Below are 25371 nucleotides of genomic sequence, written 5' to 3'. Positions count from 1 at the left end.
GTTCTCCAGCAGGCTGGCAGAAGACAGAATCTGGCAGGTGGAAGGCCTTATGGGTCCTGTCGGTCCCACTGAGGCACCGCAGGGGGCTGGAAGGAGCACAGGCAGAGGAGCTCACCTGCTTGGCGGGACTCTTTCCCTCTGCACCAAGCCCGGGGCCCTGCCATGCTGTGCCCAGCTAGCTGTGGCCCCCGTGTCAGCTAGACAGCAAGGGCAGGAAGGAAGGACCGGAAGGAAAGGGAGGACATACATACAATGGGGATAAGTGAGACCCACACATGGTTATCAAACAGGCTGGTTCCAGGGATGGGTATAACGGCTGGAGCGGGTTGTAAAATCCACTTAGTGGGTCCCGACTAGCATTAACATGAAACAAAACAAAATCAGGATGTGTCATGTGTGGCAGGGGGAACAGTTTTCCAGGAAACTTTGGTTTGAGTTATAAATACTGGATGAGGATATAAAATAAATGTGTTCCTGTGGAAGGCAGGAACCCCGAAAGCTATAAGTATACGGGAGGGGCTGCCTACTACCTCCTAGACATCGTGCTATTTGCTTCCGTCTGTATTACTTTACATTGACTCCTTCTCCTGGGCCTACTACCGGGGAGGCCTTATTACCTGTCCTTGCCAGTGAGAAATCTACGATTCAGAGACGCCAAGTAACTTTTCTAAGATCACACAGGGAATTGGTGGCAATGCTACTTATGGATCTAGAGCTGACTGACCCCAAAGTACACATTCTTTCCCCACCGCCATGGCTTCCAGAAGAACGAGAGCTGGTGAGGTATGGGGTGGGGGGCAGGGGTCTGCCTCGGGGCAGCTGCAGGACACTGAGTCACCAGGACGGTGATCTACGGTGAGGCGGTGTGCTTGGGGACCACTCCATGCTTTGATGCGTGGATCCTCCCCTCCAGCTTAGCTATATTTCAGTCCCCTCTGGGAAAACGAGAATTGCCCACAGGCGGGTTACGAATTTCGAGATCTACTTACTGCCAGCTCCCTTCACACCCACCTCTGTTCTTGCAAAGCCCCCTAAACGGCCCTCTCTCTTACAGGTTCACGTGTCCAGGGCTGTTGAGTGCTTTCTTCAGTCCCCCTCTGGGGACCTGCACTGGGTGGCTTTGGAGTCGAACTGTGACTACAGTAACAAGGGACAAAGGGGTGAACTTGGCCTCCCTCTCACTTGTCCCGCTGGTTCCTGGAAGTACTCAGGCGCCCTGATGAAGTGTGAGGCCTACTCTGAATGTCCGTGAGAAGGTCATGTGACACGTGCCATCTACCAGCTGCACATGCCAGACATCGTGAATGTTCTCTAAATAAGGAGCCCCAGAAGAGCAGAGGGCAGAAAGTCCTTTAACATGAAGGTCACCTGGCGTCCTAGCACTCTCCAGGGCTGTTGAGAAGGACTACGTCTGTGAAGTGCTATAAAATGGGAGGTATTATTATCTTGAAATGATTGAGCTGTAGACTAGAGTGGGGAGGGCTGAAGTGTGATTCTGGCTCTGGCTCTAACTTGCTCTGTGCCTGGGGATGGGCCTCCTCGCCTCCCTGAACCCCAGATGCCTCCTCGGTCGAGAGAAGGGATGGCTTCTGAGTTCACGTCCAGGTCTAATACACTATTATCCATTATTATTACTATTATTATTGCTTTGGTTGCAATCCAACCACTTTAGCCAGAGACGGTGTCTTAAGTGGAAACAGTAATTAATAAATGAGCTCTCCCTGTGCTTTGCTCGAGGGGTTCTCTCAAAGCCTTAATAAGCATCATCGGAGACATCACCTATATCTGCGGTTTCTAGATCGCTCTCCTTTGTCTCCAGATCTGACACAGGACCCCAAGACTGAGTGGCCAGCATACATCCCGGCTGTCTTCCTTCCATCCCTCAGCCTGGCAGACGACCGAACATTCATTCATGGCTAGCCCCTGCTCAGGTCTCGGTGTCCGGTCCTGCAGGGATCAAGGAATGAACCTGAGTGGGCCCTGGCCTTCAGAAACCCACAGACACTTGGGTCCTGGAGCAGAGAGCGGCATGCTAACTCTGGTCAGGAGCTGGGTGGCTTCACTCTCACAGTCACGCGCCAAGCCCTCCCGGACCTCTTTCTTACTGTGATTGGCCCACATCAACCAGAGCAACTTTCTGCCGGGAGCTGGCTTTCTTTTCTGCTCAGAGTTAGACCAGGGCATTATCCAGCAGGCCAGACGTCTAGCATCTTTAATGACAATAATAATAATTTGCATTTATACAAGGCCTTTCATCGGGGAATCTTCAAGTGTATCACAAACAGTAATTAATTCCCCTTCGCAACGCTGGGAGCCAGTTAAGTAGGCACTTGTTTGCTTTGCAGGGAAAGGGAATCTTCCTGGACCACGCAACAAGTTGGGGGCCTCCCTTCCTACCCTAACCGACCCAACCCTCAAGGCCTGGCATAAGCGCTGGGCCTTCCACAAAGCCCGCGGCTACCCACCCCAGCCGTGGCATCTGTCCTGCCTCTGAGCTCGAGGGCCAACCGTGGAGCCACTCATTTGGGACCAGCCAGAGATAGACTGGAGGAGATCTCAGGATCCTGTCAGGGCAGGACTTGCCCTAACAGTACCTCTGAGGGGAGATCCTCTAGCCCTGGCCTGAATACCTTTCACGAGGGAGAGCTCATTATTTCAAGGCACGTCTACTAGTTGTCATGTTTTGCCTTAGTCTAAACCGAAATCTGTCCCCTGGGAACCCCCGCCCATGGGTCCAACTTGTGTCTTCTGGAACAAAACACCTTATCTCAATGGCTTGGGGTTGCAGGTTGATGTCTCTTGTATACACATCATCTGCTTCCGTGATGACCCTCGGGCGGAGCAAGGTGGCGCACGTTCAGCCGAGGTTTCGGGGGGCTTTGAATGGAATGGCTGGGGCAGCTGAGCCTCCACCACACACTTGGGGCCCCGAGGCCAGGCTGCCTTCCTGAGCACTGTGGGCAGGAGCTCCCAGGTGTCACTGGCTTTGAAGCCCTGGGTCTGCCCAGCTTTGAACCCGGCTCTTTAGATTCCCCACCCCCGCTGGTGTAGACACTGGAGGCCTCTATGTTCATCTTGGGGGACTGCACCTCAGCGACACAGAAATACTCCCACGTTCTGCCACGTGATGGACGAACAAGGAATGAACATCCTTTGTTCCTGGATCTAGTAAGTCCGGGCGTAACTGTCAACGGCGGGGACTGGTTCTTGGAGACCAAGCTAGACGAAAACCTTGTTTGTTCCTTTTTTAGCCCTTCTTTATCAGAATAAACTTAAGAAGAGGAGGCACCGCTGCTGAGCTGGGACAGACACAAGGACAAGAGTTCTGCAATCCCCTGTCCTCTCTAGGTGGTTAGAGGCAAGAGAGGCCTCAGGATGCGGGCAAATGAAATCCTCTGCTACATTTATTTCCAGAAGCTAGCTCTTCTAGGGAAAGCCACATCTCCCTTGAGAGACTTCTGGGTCCTTGTTGGTAGCTTTCTGCCTAAAAAGACCCCACCCTCCCTTTCCCAGAGTACATGGTTTGGGCCTCACCATGGGAGGAGTTGTGAGCACGCAGCAAAGGCTGTTGTTTTCCTAAAACCTGCCCCCTTGTGAATACGACATTTGGCTCGTGGTGATACAGCATCGTCCTGCTTTCCTTTCACATGATCCCCATTTTCTGGCCTAGAATCAGGAGGGATCATTTCTGGCTAGGATTTGGACTGAGTCACTGAGCTGGGGGATATTTGGGAGGAGAAAAATCCGAGGTTGTAGAGAGAGAAACTGCTAGGGTCGTTCTGTGGCAAAGGGGAGCCCCCGGCAACCATCCCTGCGTGTGGACCTGAGAGTCGGGGGGACTGAATTCAAATATGGATTGGTCACTTAGTTCCTGCGTGTCCCTGGGGAAGCCGCCTGGCCATCCTGAATCTCCATGTATTTCCCGTAGGACTCAGCTCGTGTGGCTGTGATGAGGAACCCGTGCCAGGCGCGTGGTAAGGACTCAGACCATGTTGGTTTCCTCTCCTCCCGCCCTCCACGCCCACCACACGGCTGCAGGAAAGCTCCGAGCAGCTCACTCCTGCCTCGCTTTAAGGCAACAGACACAGACGGAATCGCTCCTGTCTATGAGCCGGTCTGGAGTACCTGGGAGCACTGCCTGGATGGGGCCGGCATCGCAGAGGCATTTAGTATTTGCTGAGTGAGGAAAGGAATCAACTTGATACTTGGTATTTTATAGTTTATAATATGCTTTTAAAATAAGCCCGTTTTAAGCCAAGCAACAATCAAGTGTATAAAATAGACACCATTGCTCTACCCCTCCCTGGGCACTTCAGGAAGAGACAGACATGGGCAGAGCAGGGAACCCACCCGAGCTCGGCTGTGAGGTAAAGGCAGAGGGAGACCTGGGCAGAGGCTAGTGCCTCGTGGCAGCACCACGCTTGCCCGGGAAGGTCTTCTGTGTCTTCTGCGGCCACAGACTTGGTGCGGGAAGGGCAGGACTCTGGGGGCACTCCCGTTCCACTACCCGGCTCTCGGGACCTAGCCGTGGTGCACTGGGAGGGCCCTGCTCAGCGCGGCTCCCCACCCCACATCTGCCCTTAGCATCTGCAGCTCAAAGTGCACAGCATCATCGTGAGCCTGCTGACCTGAAGGAGCTTTCCATTTTAAAAATCAGAAACATTTGCTAAATGTAAGCTTTCTTTCCCTCAGATCCTGGGCCTCTGGTCCTGAGTTAACTGCAGGGATATTCCCCGGTGCCAGCTTCCCTGGGCTTCCAGCTTCCTGTTGGGTGCGGTAGCGCCAATGCCCATGGCCCACCCTCTTCCTCCCGACGGCATCTTTCTAGGGCACAGAGATAAGTGCTCTTGGACACGGGACTCTGTTCCTTAGCACAGTGCTCTGCACACTTTAGGGGCTTAAAACAATGAAAAACTACATTTCCTCTTGTTCCTGGTAGCCTCTGAGAACCAAGAAAGGGGACAGGAAGGAGATTTTAAGTCCTGGGCTACTGTGGGCTCCTGGCTTCTCCTTCTTCCTAATCATCTAGCCTCCGAACTGCTGAGAACCACAGCTGGATGTGGAATGAAAACGGTAGGTTAGGAATCTTTCAAAATTTGCCCACTAGCTGGCCCAAACACAATTCCCAATGGGAGCTGAGCGCTGGAAATCGGATCTGCCCACAAAGCCATCTCACCCATGGAGAGTTCATAACCACCTCCTGGAAACCACTCTGACAACACGCCCGACGGAGGAGGGCTGTCCCAGTGGGATGGCGTCACTGCACACCCCGGGGGACATGGAGCCCGATGCCTTGGGAGTGAGGTCGGCTCCCGCCACTATGAGCTCATCTATTCTGGACCCCGTAACAGATTTCTTCATGCTGCTCGCATCTGACCTCTGGGGTAGAACTCTGGAAAATCATGGGTGTTCCTGAAGCTGAGAGCCAGCTTCAGGTCAGAAGCGAGCAAAGAGGAGCCAGGACGTGGGCTCTCCATGATAGGCACCTAAAGGAGATCAAGGTCTATGCTGCCTGCTGGGAAGGGACCAAGTCTTCATGCTTCTGGCTGTGGGGCACCCCTCTTCCCGCCCTGAGATGCTGCAGCCACCCCTGGCAGGCAGCACCGCTGACGGGGACAGGTAAAATTGGGCATGCTAGGGGCCAGCCCAGGCTGCAGTGACTCAGAAACCGAGGCCAAGCAGTGTTAACCTGTTGCCAGCCAGCGAGGCCTCTGGGAGAAGACCCCACAGACTTCTAAGATGCGGATACATCCAGGAAGCAGCTTCTACTCTGCACAAAAGTTTCTGGCTGAAGCGGCAAGTGAAGGCCCAGAGTTTGCCCCCGCTCTCCTGGCTAAGCTGTGTGTTCTCCCAGCGCTACGTGCCCACAGAAACAGACAGGTTTCTCTCTTGCCTTTTTTTTTTTTTTCTTCATACCCAAAGCTATTAGTTGAACTCTGCTCTGCACCAACCCAAAGAGAGCACCTTTTCTAGTGAGCACAGAAGTTCTTTATAGACCAGATCGGCCCTGAGAAGAGGACCATTCATTTCTGTACTTTGGTTTCTCTATTATGTACCTGGAGCATGCACGGGGGATGCCTGTCACTAGGACGCCAAGTTCATAAATTAGAATCTTGTTTGGATTGCTAAGGGGGGAAGAAGATGAAAGAGATTAGTCCTCTCCTAGTCCCTGAATTTTTTAAGGCATTTTAAGGACCCACTGCTGTTTCTCTGACTTCAGCCAACAACCTACCCCAGCACTCTGGGCTGTTCCTGCCCCATCCTGTAGCTCAGACTCAGGGACAAACACAGAACAGGGGTGGGATGAGTCCTCAGGGCAGCATCTGCTCCCTTTTACTGCCGTGGTGGTCAAGCCAACTCCGTATTCTCTCCTGTCGGGGTACGAATGGTGTTCCACCTTGAACCACAGCTGAATGCAGTCAGACCGCACAGCTGGGGTGTCTTTTTTCAGAACTGGGGAACACCACGGATGCCAGAGCCAGCAGACCAATAAACACAGTCATGTAGCAAAATAAACTATAAAAGAGCAGAGTAAGTCCCCACCCTCTGCAGATTCCACCAATCTCAAAGCATGCTTTGTGTCGTTACTACTACTAGGAAGAGAGAATCAAGCCCCTCAATAGTTATTCCAGGAACTCTCGCTATACAAAAACTGCCTATTTCAAGTTCAAAAGTCAGAGAAAGTTGGATCCCAAAACCCTAAAGATCACCTAGTCCCGGGATCAGTGAACTTTTTCTGGAAAGGGCCAGATGGTAATTAGTTTGTGTTTTGTGAGCCATATACTCTCTCTCTACAGTTTGACTCTGCCCTTGTGCTAGCAGCCCCAGATGATATGTACATGAATAGGTGTGGCTGGGTTCCAATAAAACTTTATTTATAAAAACAGGCAGCTGGCTGTTGTTTGCCAATTCTTATTCTAGTTCAACCCCAGTATTTTCAGAGGAGGAGTGAGGTGACTCCTTCACAGTGACTTCCAAAAGGGAGACCATCCAAAATGGAGACCTGCATGGCTTGCGGGGAGGAACACAGACCCTGATGCCTGCCTTAGAGCTACCCGTGGGGAAGGCCAAACCAGCCTCTGGGGTAACCGGAGAGTGTGACTCCCACATTTAACTTCAGAGAGGCCCAAAATGCAAGTTGAAAATCACAGGTTAAAGTCTAATAGGACGGCAAAGACAACCCACATATCAAGCTTGGCTGGCACGGGTATAACCATCGGTTATATCCTCGTAAGTATATGTTGCTAAGGTTCATCAGTGAGACTCTGGCCTAGTCTTAAGATGTCTCTGGTGAAGGGCTGGAGAGAAAAGGGGAACAAGCTCCTGTGAAGCCACTGGCACTTGTCTGTGAAACACAGGAGAAGAAAACAGCAAATTCATTTTTTCCAGTCAGCAGCTAGTCAAAGCTCTAACAGGGTATAAGTGGTCAGAGAGGACAAACCCTGTCGTCCAGGGCTTGAGAACAGGTTGTTTTGGCTGTCAAGCATTTTCAAAACAAGTTTTCTTGGTCTCGTGACAGGTTGTGGCAAGAAGAAGAAAATGAAAAGACTGGAAGATCCCATGATCCCGGCTCCGGGTCTCCACGTGGGCCAGCCCTGCCTGCACGGTCAGGTCTGCCTGCAGAGTGTGCAGATAAAGCCAGTCTTAGGGCTAATACCACCTCACCCGTGACACCATTTAATCAAGTGATTCCTCTAAGAACTCTCTGGCAGCTGGATAATCATTCTGATCTGGGAGGAATAGGTCAAAGTCACTCTTAAGCCCAAGGGCGCTGTGTGGCTCAAACCCACGCCCTGCGTTGTTTTAATTTTCACCTCATGTTACATGGACAAATTATGCTTCTGCAACTGAGGTTAAAACCAGCTGCTCTAAGGTGGATTTTTCCATCTCAACCGCAGAGCGCTTGGATCGGGTGGGGCAAAGAGATCAGCACGGAGGCACCAACGGCGAGGGCCAAGATCAAGCTGGTCTTGGAAAGTGCATTCACTCCCTACCAGGAGTGATCTCACTCAGGGGCTTAACAAACTCGGCCTCAAGGAGGGAATGAGTCAGACCCAGAGCTGGCCATGGCAGCACCAAAGGCCACGCGGCCAGATGGGGATCTGGAGAGAACTGTTATCAAGCAACCCAGGGCAAACGTTCAGAAATCAATTAGACAAGTGTGGCAGAAGTTTCCAGATCCCCTAAATTAACACTGAAGAGCCTAGGGTTGCATACCCAGACTTCAACTCAGACTCAAGTTCTGAATGGTTGAGTGACCTTGGGCTCCCTTTCTTGGGTCTCCTTTGTCTCGCTTCCAAAGCAAGGCGGCCGGATGGGCCTTCTGGCTCCAGGGCTCTGGTCCTGAGACTCACCGGAGCAGGGGGCACTGGGTCAGTTACCATCACGGCTGCTACGGCCATCTCAAGTCACCACAAGGGACAGCTGAAGTCCCCACTTTTGGCACTGCTCCCAGAAGAAAAACTGTGAAAGGGGGCTGGCACTTCCTCCGTGAGACAAGTTACCAGTTCACAAAGGCTGTCTTCGTTCTGCCAGTTGTCTGCAGGCATGGGTTTCTTTTCTGAAGGAAGAGGGTGGGGATACGGGAAGACTGGTATAAGACAGCCCCCATCACGCCTACTCCCACCCTCAAACACACACAGGGGCACCCCCAGCATCTCATATCTCTGCTCAGGACGTGACTTGAAGGCACTGCCTAAGGCCAGCTGTACAGAGCTTATAGAACCCGAGAGAAGCCTAGAAGACCACTGAGCTCCCTTTCCCCAGAAAGCCATACAGACTGTTGTGACTGATTCTTGGGCTGTCCTTTCGTATAGGATGCCCAGTGAAATTTAAACTTCAGGTAAACAACAAGTAACTTTTTAGTATAAGTATGTTCTAAGTATTGCATGGGATCTACTGATATTAAATGATTTGGTCTCTGAAAGCCCTGGGCACTGAAGTGGCAAAGAAGGGGGAAAGGACTGAAGGCAAACATTCCTTTACAGCATTCCGCCAACATGACCACAGAACTTAGTTTCTCCTGCCTTTGTGACTGGTTCCCAGGCCGCGGAGGATCTACTGGGATTTACACATCTACTCCCAGGCAGAACACTGCATGGATATGGACTTTATGGATCTAAGAAAACCCTCATTGCCCACAGAAGAAAAGGTTGAATGTCTCAGCAGTTAATAACCACGGTGATTAGCCGAACACCAACAATATGCCCGTTTTTTATAATCTACTTCCCGTCGAACAATCACAGTCCTCTGTGAAAGAGGACTGTTCCCTCACGGGCAGCTGAGAAAACCAACATCTACAGGGGTAACAAAATACTCCCACAGAGTGGCAGGACCAGGACTGGACTTCTGGTTGGTCTGATTTCAGAGCTCATGTTCCTTCCAGCCTGCAGACTCTGACCTGCCTCTTTTCTTTCTCTCCTGCCTCATCCACTACTGCCTCTTCAGTGCGTCCTGGCTACCCAGAACCTCCTGCTTCCTAGCCTCCGGGTGGTCTCTTCCCTGTGGCAGGAATGTCCTCCCTCCAGCACATCTTACCCATATTCCAATGTCAGCCTCCTCAACCTCGGGAAACAGACCTCCTTCCTCTCCTACTGTGTTTCCCCCTGCACATGGCACACAGCGCTGCCTTAGAAAACGGCCATGTATGTGGCATTTCCACCCAACTCTGGTTCCATGAAGGCAGGGAAGGGGTCCCACACACCACTATCATGGCACCTGATACCTACCCTGAATACAGTAAACATCTGCTGGCTGGCTGGCTGGCTGGATGGATGGGTGGAAGAGTGCTGGTGATCTGGGGAGAGCCCAATCCCAATCAGAATAGGTGCAAGGCCACCCTGGGGCACTTCGAACCTGGGTGTCACCCTGGAGACTCTGCAGTTCTGAACAGAATGCTGAGCTCAGTTGCCTGGCCGAGCTGGGAGAACTCAATCAAGGGGGAAGAGGGGCAGGGTGGTATAAGAACAGAAAGTAGTTGAAAAGTCAGGAAACCCAAGGTATATTCTCAGTTCCTGTGCTGTGTTACCCAGTGACCTTGGATGAGTCATCTTGCTTTGCAGGGCCTCAGATTCATAATCTGTAAAATAGGTATAATGGCAGGGGGTGCCTGGGTGGCCAAGTGGGTTAAGCCTCTGCCTTCAGCTCAGGTCATGATCGCAGGGTCCTGGGATCGAGCCCTGCATGGGGCTTTCTGCTCAGTAGGGAGCCTGCTTCCCCCTGCCCCCACCTGCCTCTCTGCCTACTTGTGATCTCTCTCTCTGTTAAATAAATAAATAAAATAAAATAAATAGGTATAATGGCAGTATTGATCTTATAGGATTGGTACGAGAATTCCAGGAAACTGAAAATCTCCGAAGCATTTGGAGCTGTGCTGGTACAGTGCAAGCGATCGGCACTCATTTACCATCACTGTCTGTCAGATGATCAGGAGAGACTGGAGGGTCCACTATCATTTCTGTTGAGATGATGCCCTTACAGATACGTTCCTATAAATTTCACTTTTCTGGGCAACTGGAATAATGACTATTTAAAGACTATCTGATCCCTAAAATGACCGATAATGGGAAATTTTGGTCTTCTACGTTTTGATTCTGATTTTTAGAGGAGCAACAGGGCTCCCCACTTTGTAATTCTGACTCATACCCAGTGCACTAAGTAGTTAAAGAATGGATGGCTTCATTGTCAGAGCAGAACATCAACCAGAGATGGGGCGCCCCACCATCCATCAGCAGGCTTTGCAGCTGGGGCTCTTCGAACCGGGTGTGTTGCGGTCCCCGGCGCTTTGCACCTACTCTGTATATCGTATATATCACCCTGAAATGTTTGCTGAATGAATTACTAGCAACAACCTAACCGCAGAAGCCAGTGCTACACTTGGTTCTCACAATCACGGCTGCCCTGAAGCCTGTTCTCCTGACTCGGGCCACAGTATCTCCACCGGGCAGCTTGGCCCCGACCGGCCAGGAGGCAAAACACTTGCTCTCCTCAGAAGCGAGTTCAGATTAAGGATGACCCTAGAGCACTGCAGCCTCACTTCTGCTTTCCTGGCTTCCATTTTCCACCAGGCATGACTAAGTGCCAGGGGTTCTGTCTGTCTGGGAAGATAAGAGTCACTGGAATTTTCCGCCCCCTTCTCCACGTGCGGTCTTTCTGCTAGTTTGGAGGGTGTGAGGCAGCATTTATCCTTTGCTCCCTTACGACACCCCCCCCCTTCTTCCTTTGCCCACTGATTCTAGTGATAAGTTTGGTCACAGGAATGTTTACTTGCCCTTAAAGGTACTCAGTGCCAGGTCTCTAGATTCCCAGAAGAGCTATTTCTGCTCAAGAGTACCCCGGGCTCTCCCCCATGGCCACAGCAGCCCCCGGCCTCCCAGGTGAGCCACCAGGAGGACGGCAGGCCGCACACCAGCTAGGTGGATGGCTGTGTGCGAGCGGGCAGTGATTTCCCTGCACTGTTCCCGGGAGCAAGGGAGCGGGCAACAGGCAGAGTAAAGGCGGGAGGTCAGAGGTGGCTTGGGCTGGACCCTGGACCAGTGAGCAGGGGCACAGTGTTCTAATCTAGTTCTGTCTGGTCTTGAACGCATTTTTCCAGGAAATGAAAATGGTGCATTGAACGTCAAGGCTATGCCAACTGCTGTGCTAAGGGGCTTCTGCCAATCCTTTCACTTAATTCCCACCACAATGGCTGATGCTTACCATACTCGGTTTTGGCTGTACCAGATGGCTTCTAAGGCTCCTTCCAAGCTCCATGTCCTGAGACTGGTCCCCACTGTCACACCTACACTTCCGCTCGGCCACCCATCTCAGCTCTGCTGGGCTATGTTGCCGCTCTCTGAGCAGAGGTAACCGCCCCACTACCTGCTGCTCGTTTCTGCTCACCTCTATAAAGCTGTACTTCAACAAGTCATGAATCTGGCTCATTTGTGCTGCACTGCCTGACAACACACAAGACAGAATCCCATTTCCGAAGAAGAGAGGCCTCTGCCTGTCGCTCGTAATGTGCGCAGGATGGACGGGCCTGACCGTTCTTTGCTGCTTCCCTTTTTTCTAGAACTCATGCCTTAATGAAAAGTGATCAAGACAAGCAGCTTGGCCCTCCTGCCTTGGCTGGACTCCACATCACACATGACCACCCTGAGCAGCCCTGGCGGCACCTGTCAAAACCCAACACGTACATCAGAATGGTCAAGCCTAATTCCCAAGAAGCTGTTTTAACTTGACATCTGAAAATGTATTACATCTAGAAGTATTTTACTGGGTGTGTGTTTAGGGCACATGTGTGCACGTTCCGCAAACCGAAGTGTTCTATAAATACCAGATATGGGTTGTACGAAAAAGCATCACGTACAGAGCGTACTTAATTCCATTTAGTAATGTTTTCAATTTGCTTCTGACCTCTGGCCACAGAGATGGAATTTTCTCAACATGGATAAAAAAGCAATGCTAAGCTACCTTACATACAATTTTCACTTAAAATCCCCCAATATAGGGGAACTTAGTGATCATCAGCTACTAGCCCAGTGCTTTTAGATGAGGGCCTTGAGGCCCGAGGTGAAGTTTCTTTCCCAAGAACACATGTGCAATTGATAATCGTGCTTGGATGAGACCGAGGTCTCCTAACTCCCAGGCCACTATTCTTTGCATTATGTTCATTTACTGTTAAATTACTTCTTCCAACAGTTCAAATTCTGTTGAGCTCTGATTCCATTGATAAACGTATGATTCTACTTTGATGTGCTATAAAAAAAAACCCCGAACCCATTTCCCTAGCCTTTTGGCTCTGTAGGACAGCTGCCTATTTTTCCAAGAAAGAGAATAAATGACCATAACTCACAAACAAGGAAGTAGTTGTATGTGGTTATCACCACATTTTCACAGGGGCTAGAAGGGATCATCAGAACCCTTCCCTGAGCAGTTGGTAGCTTTATGATGGTACAGCTCGGTTCATTTCCATGACAAAGATGTCTTGATTTCCCAGCTACTCTTTTCATGTGCGGTTTCTTCTGGCTTACATGACTGAGACCAGAAAGGAAACCCTCACCCTGTGTACCACTGAGAAAGCAGGAGGGCAGGACAGATGTGGGGGGCGGCGGCGGTGGGGGGGGTGCGATGGCGGGGAAGGATCAGTCCTTAAAGCAGACCTCAGAAAGCCCAAAGAGTGGAATCAAAAGAAGCTAGGGACACAGTGGCAGGGCCTGTAAAAGAGGGCCTGGGGGGTCCTGCCCAAGGGGGGTCAGGAGGCTGAGCAGGGCTGCAAATGCTCTGTGCCTGGTACGGCCTGGCCGGCGCAGGCTGGAAGGTGGTACGTGGCTCTCTCGGGATGAGGGCTGCATTAGCAGTAATGGACGGCCAGGCTTTTGAAGGAAGCTTATCGTTTCACAGCAACAGATGTCAGGTTCTAATAAATAACATGTTCTCTCTGACCTACGCAATTTGGAGAGGATGCCTGGACGGCAGGCAGAGCTGGATTCCTCCCCATCTCGCTTGCTCTCTGTTCTAAAAGGAAAAACAAACCAAATCCCTTGAAGATACTTTTCAAAATGATTCTCTTGGAGAGTTCAAGGACCCAATCATTCTGTGTTATTTATTTGCTTTACTTTTCTCTTCACAGCTTCCTTAGTTCCCAACCCTGGGAGGGACAGGTATGCTTGCCCAGGCAGGAACCCAGGGTATACGGGTGAGGGAAGGCTTGGGTGACCCTGGCCTTCCCCGGTTCCATCCTGGTTCTGTTCCTATCTTCCTGGGGCACCCTGATTGCCCAAGCTGTGCTGGCCAGGCCAGAAAATTCCCTCTTCTCTCCAGAAGGGAGAACAGCTAATATGAGTCTGGGATTTTTTTTTTTTTTTAAGATTTTATTTATTTATTTGACAGACAGAGATCACAAGTAGGCAGAGATGGGATTTTTTTTTTTTTTTTTTAAAGGGAATTCTTCCTAGGGAACTTAAGGCAAAATAAAATAATAAAGAAAACCCATGAATCATAGCAGCATTGGAACTGCAGGTTCTATCGCTGGGGCACAGCGTCCTGGGAGCCCAGACCTGATGGCTTTTCCTCCCTCACTGCCTTCCCTTCTGCCAGTGACTCTTCTGGCCCACAGTGGCTCAGTTCAGTAGCTGCTCCCCCTCGCAGAGGGGATACGTGGGGGTGAGCAATCACAGCTGGCCACAATTCCTACCTTCCTGGTCATCCCCCTACCCTTCGTTGCAGACGACGATTCCAGAAATATAGCTATAAACAGGAGGAGGGATGGGAGCCAGAGAGGTGGTGGGGAGAAGGGGAGGCAGTGGTCCAGGGAGAGAGAGAGGGTGGCAAAGTCCCTGTCAGGGTTTTCCGTAACACTGATGGGTGTCACACCTGTCAGGGTGTTCCTCTGGCCAGCTGACCAAGTACAGGGACCGCAGAGAGAGGCCCGACTCGGCAAGGAAATCTCAACGGGAACAGAGCATAGTTTGAGCTGCCTTAAGGAGCTGCCAACAAGGCAGCAAGGAAGTGACTGAGTGAGTTCTGGATAACAATCACATACACAGGCTCACATTACAAGCACTTACACTTCATCAACACCCCTCCCACTGCCCTCCTCTAGTCCCAAAGAATTCTCAGGCCTCAGGGCTCCCGTGACCACACTGCACTACCCGTGGAAACGGCTTCCATGCTGTGCTCCACGGCATCTGAGGGACCCAGAGGGGCCTCACAGCCACAGTAAGGGTGGGGATGGGGAGCAAATCAGGTGGGGGCATCGAACCCCCTTTTCTGCAATCAAGGAGAGGAGATCTATTTTTATGTGGTTTATTTAGAGGACTAATGCATAAGACTGGACTGAAGCATTCAGCAGCTAATGACAAATATGAAGAAAACTGTGTCTTCGGGAATACTGAGGTATTGATAATGAAAGATAACTGAAATAGTCCAGAATGCAGATGACTTTTAAAGAACCTCTGAAAGGGAAAATTATTCTGCAAAGACAACTGGATGACTAATAATGTGAGTATGGAGGGCGATGAACATATGGGGAATTATGGACTGCTTTGGGAACACTTGGATAGGTTTCTAAATAAGAAAATAACATCTCTCTCTGACCTTGAGGCAAGAAGGGAAACAACAAATGGTTTTAGGAGGTTCATGAATTACTCCAATGTGTTGACTGAGAAGCTATTTTTTGAAATATTCTTCAAGTGATTCCATTTATATAATGGATTTAATTTGTGACAAAGCATTGCAGTGGGTGATGTGGGGTTAAATCCTATTCTAAGAAACTACTTAGGCCTCTAGGATCAAGCTGATGTTTTATACAATGAAAATCAAGGAAAACGCCCTCCATCTATTCACAATTTATCAGACTAGAAAGGATTAATAAAATCATCTGACTGATTCATCTAGATAGATCTAAGCTATACAAGATGCCAAGGTAGGTAACTAGTAAATTCAGATTTTTTTCCCAAAGTGACAGTTGGCTTTATGTAGATTAAACAATTGGAGCATGGCTTTTTTCCCCCAACTTTCTAAGCTGGCTGGGTTGGTACCAAGAAGATACAACCATAGGTGATACTGCCCATGAATGGGACAGCCCAGAATCTAAGAATCTCTGGCCAACTCATTGAGGTTGGGGGATTGTTCAGTTGGGTGCAATACTGACTCTGCTATCCTTTAACTGAAACTCTTTTTCCCTCCAGGGATAGTGATGCTGATGGTGAACAACGACTGAGTGCTCTCAACACGCCAGACCCTCTGCTGGACAATTCACCTACATTACCCCGTGTGGTACACACAATTCCAAGATGGCCCCTGAGATCCCTCACCCAATCCCCAGGACTGTGAAAATGGATTTCATTCCTGTAATTGGGATTGTTAGGTTACATGGAACAGATGACTTTAAGAAAGGGAGATTAAAGGTAGGCCTGACCTAATCAAATGACCCCTTTAAGTCTGAGTTCAGAAGTCAGTGACACCAAAGTCAGAGGTTAGAAACGGGAGGATTTGATGCACCGCCACTGGCTTGATGGTGGAGGGGCCACGTGGCAGGAAGTAGCTTCCAGCTGACAGCCAGGAAGGAAACCAGTACCTCAGTCCTACAACCACAAAATGAATTCTGCCAAAAACCCAAATGAGCTTGGAAGAGGGTCTGGGCCTCAGATGAGACAGCAGCCCCGGTCAATGTCTTCAGTTGTTTGGGACCCTGAACAGAGACCCAGGAAGGCTGTATTGGACTCCCAAGCCACAGAAACTAAGATAATAATCTGTGGGGTTTTAAGCTGTTAAGTGTGTGTAGTCTGCTAATTAACAACAGAAAACCGGGGCAGCTTAACCAGTTGGTTAAGCTTCTGCCTTTGGTTCAGATCATGATCCCGAGGACCTGGGATCAAGCCCTGCATTGGGCCCCCTGCTCAGCAGGGAGTCTGCTTCTCCCTTTCTGTCTGCCCCTCCCCCCACGCACGCAAACACACATGTCCTCTCTCTCAAATAAAAAAAATCTTAAAAAAAAAAAAACAACAGAAAATCATACACACCATTTGATACTCATAATAACCTCTACAACAAGCTTCACTGTTTAACAGAGAAGGGGACAGACTCAGGGAGATTATGAATTTGCCCAAAGTCACACAGCTGGTGAATGGTAGAAACAGGTTTCAACTCAGCTGTCTTGACTTTAGGGTCAGTGCTCTTAACCGCCACAAGCATTTCCTCTCTGTATTCATGTTATTCAAGTGCCAGGCCTCTGAGGAGGGAGGCTCAGACAAGTGATAAAGAGAATGGGGAACCGTATCTGTCTGCCTGGGGACAGATGTGCAGAAAGTCAGAGACCCTGTGTTGGGCCCTGACTACTAGAAGTTGGCTGTGTGCCCTTAGGAAAGTCCCTTCATCACTCTGAGCCTCAGTTTCTTTATCTGCATGAAGGACAATGAGGATTTCTACACTGTACCCCACACAGGGCTGCAGTGATGATCCCATGAAGGTGTGCGAGGGTGCACTGTAAACGGTCAAGTCCATAGGCAAACAAAGGTGCCTGGATGTCATCCAGGGATAGCTTCCTTTTTTTGATGACTTCGAGTCTCAATGTCTTCTGCGTATAGGATGGATATCATCCTCTGATGGCTTGTTCCAAGGAAGACATTTAAAAATTAGTGGGGGTTTTTGGGGGAAGGAAATGAGTCTCCTTGTTCTTCATTTGGGAATTACAGAATAAGGTGGAATGTGATTTTTCTTTCTTCTTCTAAGTTCTTTAAAAGTCAGCTTACTGTTAAAAGCCAAAGTAGTAAGAACATACTATGGGATTCACAAAATATGTAGAAGTGAAACAATTGAGTATTATGCTAGAGAGGACAGTAGAAAATATAAAAAGAATTAGGAGTGTTTTAAGTTTTTGCATTGTACTTAAAGTGTTATGATATTACTTCATAGTAGACAATGATAAATTAAGGATATGTTTTAGTGTATTAATAACTCAAATATGACACAAAGAGCTGTAGCTAAAAGGACAATAGGAGAAAGAATGTTATCCTAAAAAATACTCAAATAAATCAAAGGGAAGATTTGGAAGGGAAGAACAAAGGAATACAAAATACATAAACATATCAATGAAATTAAGTAACAAATAGTAAGATGGTAGATTTCAACTCTATCAGTTCATTACTTACACGAAATGTAAGTAAGCCAAATACTCTGATTAAAAGGCAGAGATTATCAGACTAGATTTAAAGAAAACCAACCTACAAAAGATTTCCTGAAATATAAAGACACATAGGATGAAAGAAAAAGGATGAACAAAGATAAACCATGCAAAAAATACATATAAGAAAGCTGGTATAACCATATTAATATCAGACAAACCAGACTTCAAGTCAAGGAGAGTTGCCAGAAATAGAGAGGGTCATTTCATAACGATCAAAGGGCTAATTTAGCCAGACATAATAATTCTGAATATGTATGTAACTAAGAAACAAACCTCCAAATTCAGAAAGTAAGAATGGACAGGACTAAAAGGAGAAATAAACCACAGGTGGAAAGTTTAACACCTCCTTTCAAAAACATATAATAATAAACACAAAAAATAACAGTAAGGATATAGAAGTTTTAAATAACAGTAAGAAGTAGTTTGACTTAATTAATATCGTACATATAATACCATAATTCAAAAATGCAGGACACATATTCTTTTGAAGTTCACACGGACTATCTACAAAGATAGGCCATATATTGGGCCACAGTACAAATCTCAACAGATGTCAAAGGCTTAAAATCACATAGATTATGATCTCTAAGGAAAACAGAATTAAATTAGAAATCAGTAAGATATCTAGAAAAATCCCCAAACACTTGAAATTCAAGCAGCACAATTATAAACAATGCGTGGTTCAGAAAGAATTCACAGGAGAAATCAGAAATATTTCTAACAAAGTAACAAAAAATGTATCAAAATTTGTGGGATGCAGTTAATGCAAACCTTAGGAGAGAAATCTGTAGTTTAAAGGCTTATAGTAGAAGGGATTAAAATCAATGATGTAAGCTTCCAGTCTGAATAAGAACAAATTAAACTGAAAACTAGAAGGAAGGAAATAATAAAGATAAAAGCATAAATTAATAAAATAAATTTCTTTGGAAAGATAAGTAAAACTGATATACCCCTAGCTAGACTGTTTTAAGAAAAGGGGAGAGAAAAAAAAAAACCTGGAGAAACTTTCACTATAAAGAATGAAAGAAGTTCTATCACTATAGCCCATAGATACTAAAAGGAAAAGGAAGGAGTATTATAAAAAATCTCACACCAGTCAATTCAACAACTTAGACTGGATAACTTGCTTAAAAAAACACAACTTGCTAAAACTAACGCAAGAAAAAATGATGAATATCCCTATATTTAGTAAATATTTCTTTGAATTTCTTTCCATAAATAAAACTTTATTGAACACTAAAAAAACAACAACAACAACAAAAAAAAACCAACTACTGCTGAACCTACATAAACTCTTTCAGAAAACAGAGGTGGAAGGAAAATTTTCCAATTTATTTTATGAAGCCAGCATGGTGCATTTATCAAAATCTGAAAGGACAGCACAAATTTCTAGACCAACATCACTCATTAAAATAAGTGTGAAAATACGAAGATCTTAACACAACATTAGCAACTCAAATCTAATAATATAAAAAAGGATAGACATCATGACTGAGAAGGTTTATTGATCTCTGGAATGCAAAGTTGGTCCAATATTCACAAACTAGTTAACATAATTCACTACTTTAATAGAATAAAGCAAAACCTTAGGATTGGGCCAATGGATACAGAAAAAGCATTCTACAGAATTCAATACTCATTCATGATAAAAACTCTTAGCAAAGTAGGAATATAAGAGAACTTCTTCAATGTGGTAGAGACATCTATGTAAAACCTACTGCTAACCTCAACCTTAATGGGAACACATATGGCCAGATGTCTACTCTTACCACTGTGTACAACATTGTACTGGAGATCCAAGCCAGTCCAAGTAGGTAAGAAAAAGAAATTTAAAACCATAAAAATAATAAAGATGGAAATAAAAAAGTAAAGCTGTTAACAGATGATATGATTGTTTATGTAAAAAAATGCTTAAGAAAACTACAAAAAAACTACTAGAATTTAGTAGCAATCATGAACTTAGGCAATGTCACAGGACACCTGGTCAATATAGAAAAATCGTTTGTATACCTATATATCAGCAACAAGTCAAAAATAAAACCTAAGAAACTATCATTTACAATAAAACAACTTAAAAAATGCAAGACTTCTATAATGAAATGTCAAAACGCTTCTTAAATTAAAGACCTAAATGAAAACTCTTGTTTATTGAGTCAAAGATTCAATATTGTTAAAATGTCAATTTTCCCTCTTGTTGATCTATACATTTAACACCGTCCCACCCTAAACTTCAGTGGGCATTTTTTTTTTTTTTTGAGGGGAAGTTGGAGTTGGAATTGGCTAACTAATTTTAAAATTTATATGGAAATGCAAAGGACCCAGAACAGCCAAAACAATCTTCAAAAAGAACAAAGTTGAGGAATTTACATTTCCTGATTTTAAGAAATATTGGTATTAGGATACCAACAGAAAAACAGACCAATGAAACAGAACAGAGCATCCAGAAATAGACTGAGTCATATATAGTCAATTTCTTTTCACAAGAGCGTGAAGGTAATTCAACAGAGAAAGAAAAACTTTCTTTTTCTTTTTCTTTTTTTTTTTTTTAAGATTATTTATTTATTTATTTGACAGACAGAGATCACAAGTAGGCAGAAAGGGAGGCAGAGAGAGAGGAAGGGAAGCAAGCTCTCCACTGAGCAGAGAGCCTGATGCGGGGTTTGATCCCAGAACCCTGGGATCACGATCCGAGCCGAAGGCAGAGGCTTCAACCCACTGAGCCACCCAGGCGCCCCAAGAAAAACTTTTCAACACATGTTGTTGGAATACCTGGATATATGTAAAAACAATTAACTTCAGCGTCCATCTCGTACCATATACAACAATTAATTTGAGATGGATCAGAGACCTAAACGTCAAACCAAAATGAAAGCTTGTAAAACAAACACAGAAGAATCTCTTCATGACCTTGTGGTAGGCAAATAAGTGTGAGGCTCCAGAAAGTATTAACATAAAAAGAAAACACTAAAAAAATAAATTTCATTAAAAATAAAAATGTTCTGCCCACCAAAAGACACTGTTAAGAAGATGAAAAGGCAAGCCACAGATTGGGAGAAAATACTTGTAATGCATAAATCTGACAAATATATAAATAACTCTTAAAACTCAATGATAAAAAACCAACAGCCTAGTTAAAAATAGGCAAAATTTGAACAGGCACTTTTTAAAAGAAGATATACCAATAAGCACATGAAAAGATGATCAACATCATTAATCATCAAGAAATTAAGATTAAAAAACACAACGACATCTCATTTCTTCCCCTCTGGAACATCTAAAATTAAAAGACTGACGATAACCAAGTGGCAGAGAGAATATGGAGCAAATGGAATCTGGTATATCACCAGTGGGGGTGTAAGCTCGTCTAAAGACTTCAGAAAAAATTTGTCAGTTTCTTATAAAGTTAATCATACACATACTCCCCTTCCCAGTTATCTACTCACAGAATTGAAACTGTATGTCTATAAAAAGGCGCATATAAGAACGTTTTTAGCAGCTCATTTCATAAAGTCCCCCAAATGGAAACAACTAAATATATATACGCAGATGAGTGCATTAATAAATTATGGTATATTCCTACAATGGAAATCCCTCAGCAGCAAAAAAGGAATACCGTAACAGATAAATCTAGAATAATCATGTTGACTACAAAAGACACAAAAGCGTACAATCTGTATTATTCCATTTATAAGAAGTATCTAGAAAAGGAAAAACTATGACATGTGACAGGGTCTGTCCTGGAGATGGGGAGACTAACTGGAAAGGGGAGAAGGTAAGTCTGTCAAAACTCCAGCAAAAGATATACTGAAATCTGTCCACTTTATCGTATGTGAATACACTGCAATAAATATCTTTAAAAGCTAGATATGCAAAGCCCCCGCCTTCAAAGAACTCACAATTTGATTAACGAAATGAAACAATATAAAGATGTGAAAAAGAATAATACGAAAGAGATTTCAAAGCAGCACCCCCAGTCCTTGACTTTTCAATGGTTCCACTTAATTTGTTGACTTCACGATGACGCAAAAGCGACACACATTCAGCAGAAACATACTTTTGAATTTTTAATTCTGATCTCTTCCCGGGCTAGTGAACGTGGCAGGACTCAGCTCGCTGCCGCTCCCGCTGCCCAGTCCGCCACGCCATCGCGAAGGTGAACAGCTGATATGCTTACAACCGTTCTGTCCTCATACAACCATGTACACTGTTCAGTAAATGATGTGAGCTACTCAACACTGTATTATAAAATAAGCTTTATGTTCGATGATTTTGCCCAACTGTGGCTAAAGTTAAGTGTCTCGTGCGCATTCAGGTAGTGCTACGCTAAGCTATGATGTTGGGTAGGTTAGGTGTAATAAATGCATCTTCAGCTTATAAATTATATTTTCAATTTACAATGGGTTTATAGGTACATAACCCCTTTGAAAGCTAAGGAAGATCTGTACGTGACCAACAGTCAGCTGAGACTAGGAAGACAGAAAGAAGCTGCCTGCACGTTAGCATGGATGGAGGAAACCCTAAGGAAGAATGCCAAGATCTGAAGGGGCAGAAAGAGGGAGGGAAGAACGAGTGAGCAAAGGCACTATGGGACAAAGCAAAAGCTAAACACAAGAGTCTTTCATATGTCCATTCCCTGACCCTTCATATCGAGCCCATCCAAAGGGAGGAGTACAGTCTTGTTTTATGGGATCAAGTTCAGAAAGGTTAAGAGCCCTGCCCAAGTCCACAGAGCTTATCTGATTAGAACTTGTGATAGCAGCCGGGCACGGACATCCGTGACCCCAAAGTCTGTGCTCACCCAGCAGAGGGCATTTCACTTGTGCGAACAGAATTCACTAGACAGCCATGAGCAAGAAGCACATGTCCTAGGAAAAGCTCGGGTCAGCGCCAGAAAGTGTCCTTCCTGAGTTCACATGTTTAGAATTTTGCTTTAGAGGAGGGAATGAACAGCTGACTCCACTCGAAGGGCTCTATGCTGTTCATAAACCGTGAGAGTGTTTATGTCATGGTCAGAGCTCTCCAAGTGAATTATAGCCTTTTACGCACTGTGCACATAGAATATTTTCACAGGACAAAGAAACAGGGCGTGTAAGGAATGCTGCAGTTGACCTTTCTCTTTCTGTCCTTTCTCTCCAATCCTCCCCACCAATCTCAAGCCTGTCCTGCAGGACAGTTCCCGGATCGTGTTTACCCATTACCTGGCTTTCTGACACAGCCCAGGGAAGTCACTCGGTTCAATTTAAGAAGAGAGCTTTTAAACTACTTTTTCTTCCTAGTATGAGTGGCTGGCTTTTTCTTTTATTACATTTAAAACGAATCCATCTTCCCTATAGTAAAAGCAGATTTTTTTAAATCTTCCTTCAGATGTTTTCTTTAGACCGGTGTAACATAAAGCAAATGTCTCCTAAAACTCTGAACCAATCTGTTAAGATAAACAGGCTTCACTTATGATAGTCCTACACTGAAATCACAGGCTTGTGGTCTGCAACTCCTTGAAGACTCAATTCATACATGCTAAAATGTCTAGTTAAGAAACACACACACACACACACACACACACACACACACACACACAGTTTTGCTATGGAAACCACAAGGACATGTCTGGTTCAGACTCCATAGCACATACCACAAATAACAGCCCATCTTCTAAGGGCAGATCTTGTATATACACAGGGAAAGCCCATAAAACTTATTTTTGAATCCCCCTTTTTTTTCAAGTCTGTTTCAAGATATCTAGGTCTTAATCATTGTTATTAGGTATGTTTGCATATGTCTGTTGTTTTCCTTAAATAGAATTTCAGACTCAGACCTCATGGATAAAAAGGGGAAATGCAGGCAGAAAGGGCACACTGACGTCTCAGATAACACTTCTGGATTCCACATATGGATGTGGGAAGGTCTGTGTTCCTGTGGAAAGCGGCCCTGTCAGCGTTGAACAGAGCTCCAGTTCTGATTAAGTGAAGGTTTTGTACCTACAGGGCGTACAGGAGATGCCAGGGGGCCCCCTGGGAGGGAAAGAAATCTCAGGGAGGGGGAGACAAGAGCAAAAAGTCCTGCTAATCAAGAGCATTCTAGGTTTGGCAGGCCAGGTTTTGTTAGTACTTAACACTGTCCGAAGTCTGGTATGATAAAGGCTTTGATCTCTCCTGCTGGGCTATAAATCCCAGGAAGACAAGGACAACCTCCAGTGTGTTTATCACGGTTTCCCCAGCCTGGAGCCCGTGGCCTGGACCATGGTAGATGCTCAATAAACAGTGAGTGACTGAATGAAGAGGATGTTTAATAAATATCCTTCACACCTCTGATTCTGTGGATCTCATCATCCTTCAGGGATGGGATCACAGCAGTGACTGGATGGCTGTTCAGAGCGATAAAGTAATAACTTTTCTAATGGCCATTCTAACCACGACTTATTTTTGGAAACTATGATTTTGGTCCACTGTGGCTTCACTCTGGGAGGCCACGAATCATGAAGACTGGTGTTCCAGATACTGAACATAAAACACCATAGAACATCAACATACTTGTACATTTACCTATCCCATAGGACTTGTGAACACTTTCCACAGATAGGTTCATGGGCAGTACTTAAATCTCTACACCAAACTCTAGCTGACTTCAACCTCTATCAGATTCTCAGCCTATGTCCATGCGGATTCTACCAGTTCCAAGCTATTTGCGTAGCCATTTATTCAGATGAGGAATAATTCTGCGTAATGGCGGCAGAGATGCAATGAGGTATATAATGTTTTTTCCTTCAAAGACATTACAGTTCCACATGAAAAACTCGGTACTGGACCCATGCACTGACCACTAAGCCTAAATTCTATTTGCTTACTGTCAGCTGAAATTTTCCATTTTTTAAAAAAACAAATATGAAAGTAGCTTCCAACACGTTCATCATCAACATCATTTATCCACAACTCTAATTCTTCTAATACTTCTTCTCTAATCTAAATAGACCGGTAGATTTCAGATAAACCTTGTAACCTATTTAAAAAAACAAAAACACAACAAACAACCTACCTGATGAGTCTAGATAAGGGGTTGGCAAACTTTTTCTGTAAAGGGCCAAACAGCAAATATTTCTGGCTCTGCAGGCCACCTGTGATCTGTTGCAATTTCTCACTCTGCCATGGTAGCATGGAAGCAGCCATACAAAAAGTAAAGAAATGGGCGTGGCTGTGTTTCAATAAAACGTTATTTACAGAAACAGGCACAGGACAGGATTTAGCCTGTGGGCAGTAGCTTGCCAACCCCTGGTCTAGATAAGGGAAATGCTCTTATGTGTATAAAACAGCAGTGGAGTCACTTACTTTGCTCTTTTGGCCATCTCATTTCCATCCCATCTGGGGCTATACGGATAATTCTTCTGGGCCTGGGAATAAAGCTGTCCACTGTTGGTAAAGTGATAGACAGACTGGAATGTGAGCGTTGGCTGGTCTCGAGGGAAAAACAGAGGCAGGTCGACTGCAAAGACAAAAGAAAAGAAAACAAGTTCGGGCTTAAATGTATGGGTTAAACCTGGATGTTGTGTACATACTCTATCTGAACCACTGAAACCGTTTGAGGCTTAGGTAAAAGGTATGGAGAGAGGGAACAAGAAATACCCAGGTGGCTTCTCTGCCTTCAAAGAGTTTACAATCTAGGTACACACATGAAAATCACACATAAATAAATTTAACCAATATGAGGCACGA

At 45.9% G+C, this 25371-nt stretch overlaps 1 protein-coding gene across 1 annotated transcript in view; it reads right to left on the bottom strand.

The window, feature by feature from the left end:
* Positions 1-25371, bottom strand: part of LOC111139277 (BRISC and BRCA1 A complex member 2) — a 401260-nt gene that overhangs the window by 9363 nt on the left and 366526 nt on the right. Inside the window, exon 11 of the mRNA XM_022491515.1 lies at positions 24988-25141. Within this exon, the coding sequence (XP_022347223.1) occupies positions 24988-25141 (154 nt within the window). The remainder of the gene's footprint in view (positions 1-24987; positions 25142-25371) is intronic.

This window comes from Enhydra lutris, unplaced genomic scaffold (genome assembly GCF_002288905.1).
Source record: "Enhydra lutris kenyoni isolate GAN:26980312 unplaced genomic scaffold, ASM228890v2 scaffoldscaffold98, whole genome shotgun sequence".
NCBI classification, from domain to species: domain Eukaryota; kingdom Metazoa; phylum Chordata; class Mammalia; order Carnivora; family Mustelidae; genus Enhydra; species Enhydra lutris.
Note: the sequence above shows the minus strand (reverse complement) of the source record. Positions and strands in the feature narration are given on the sequence as shown.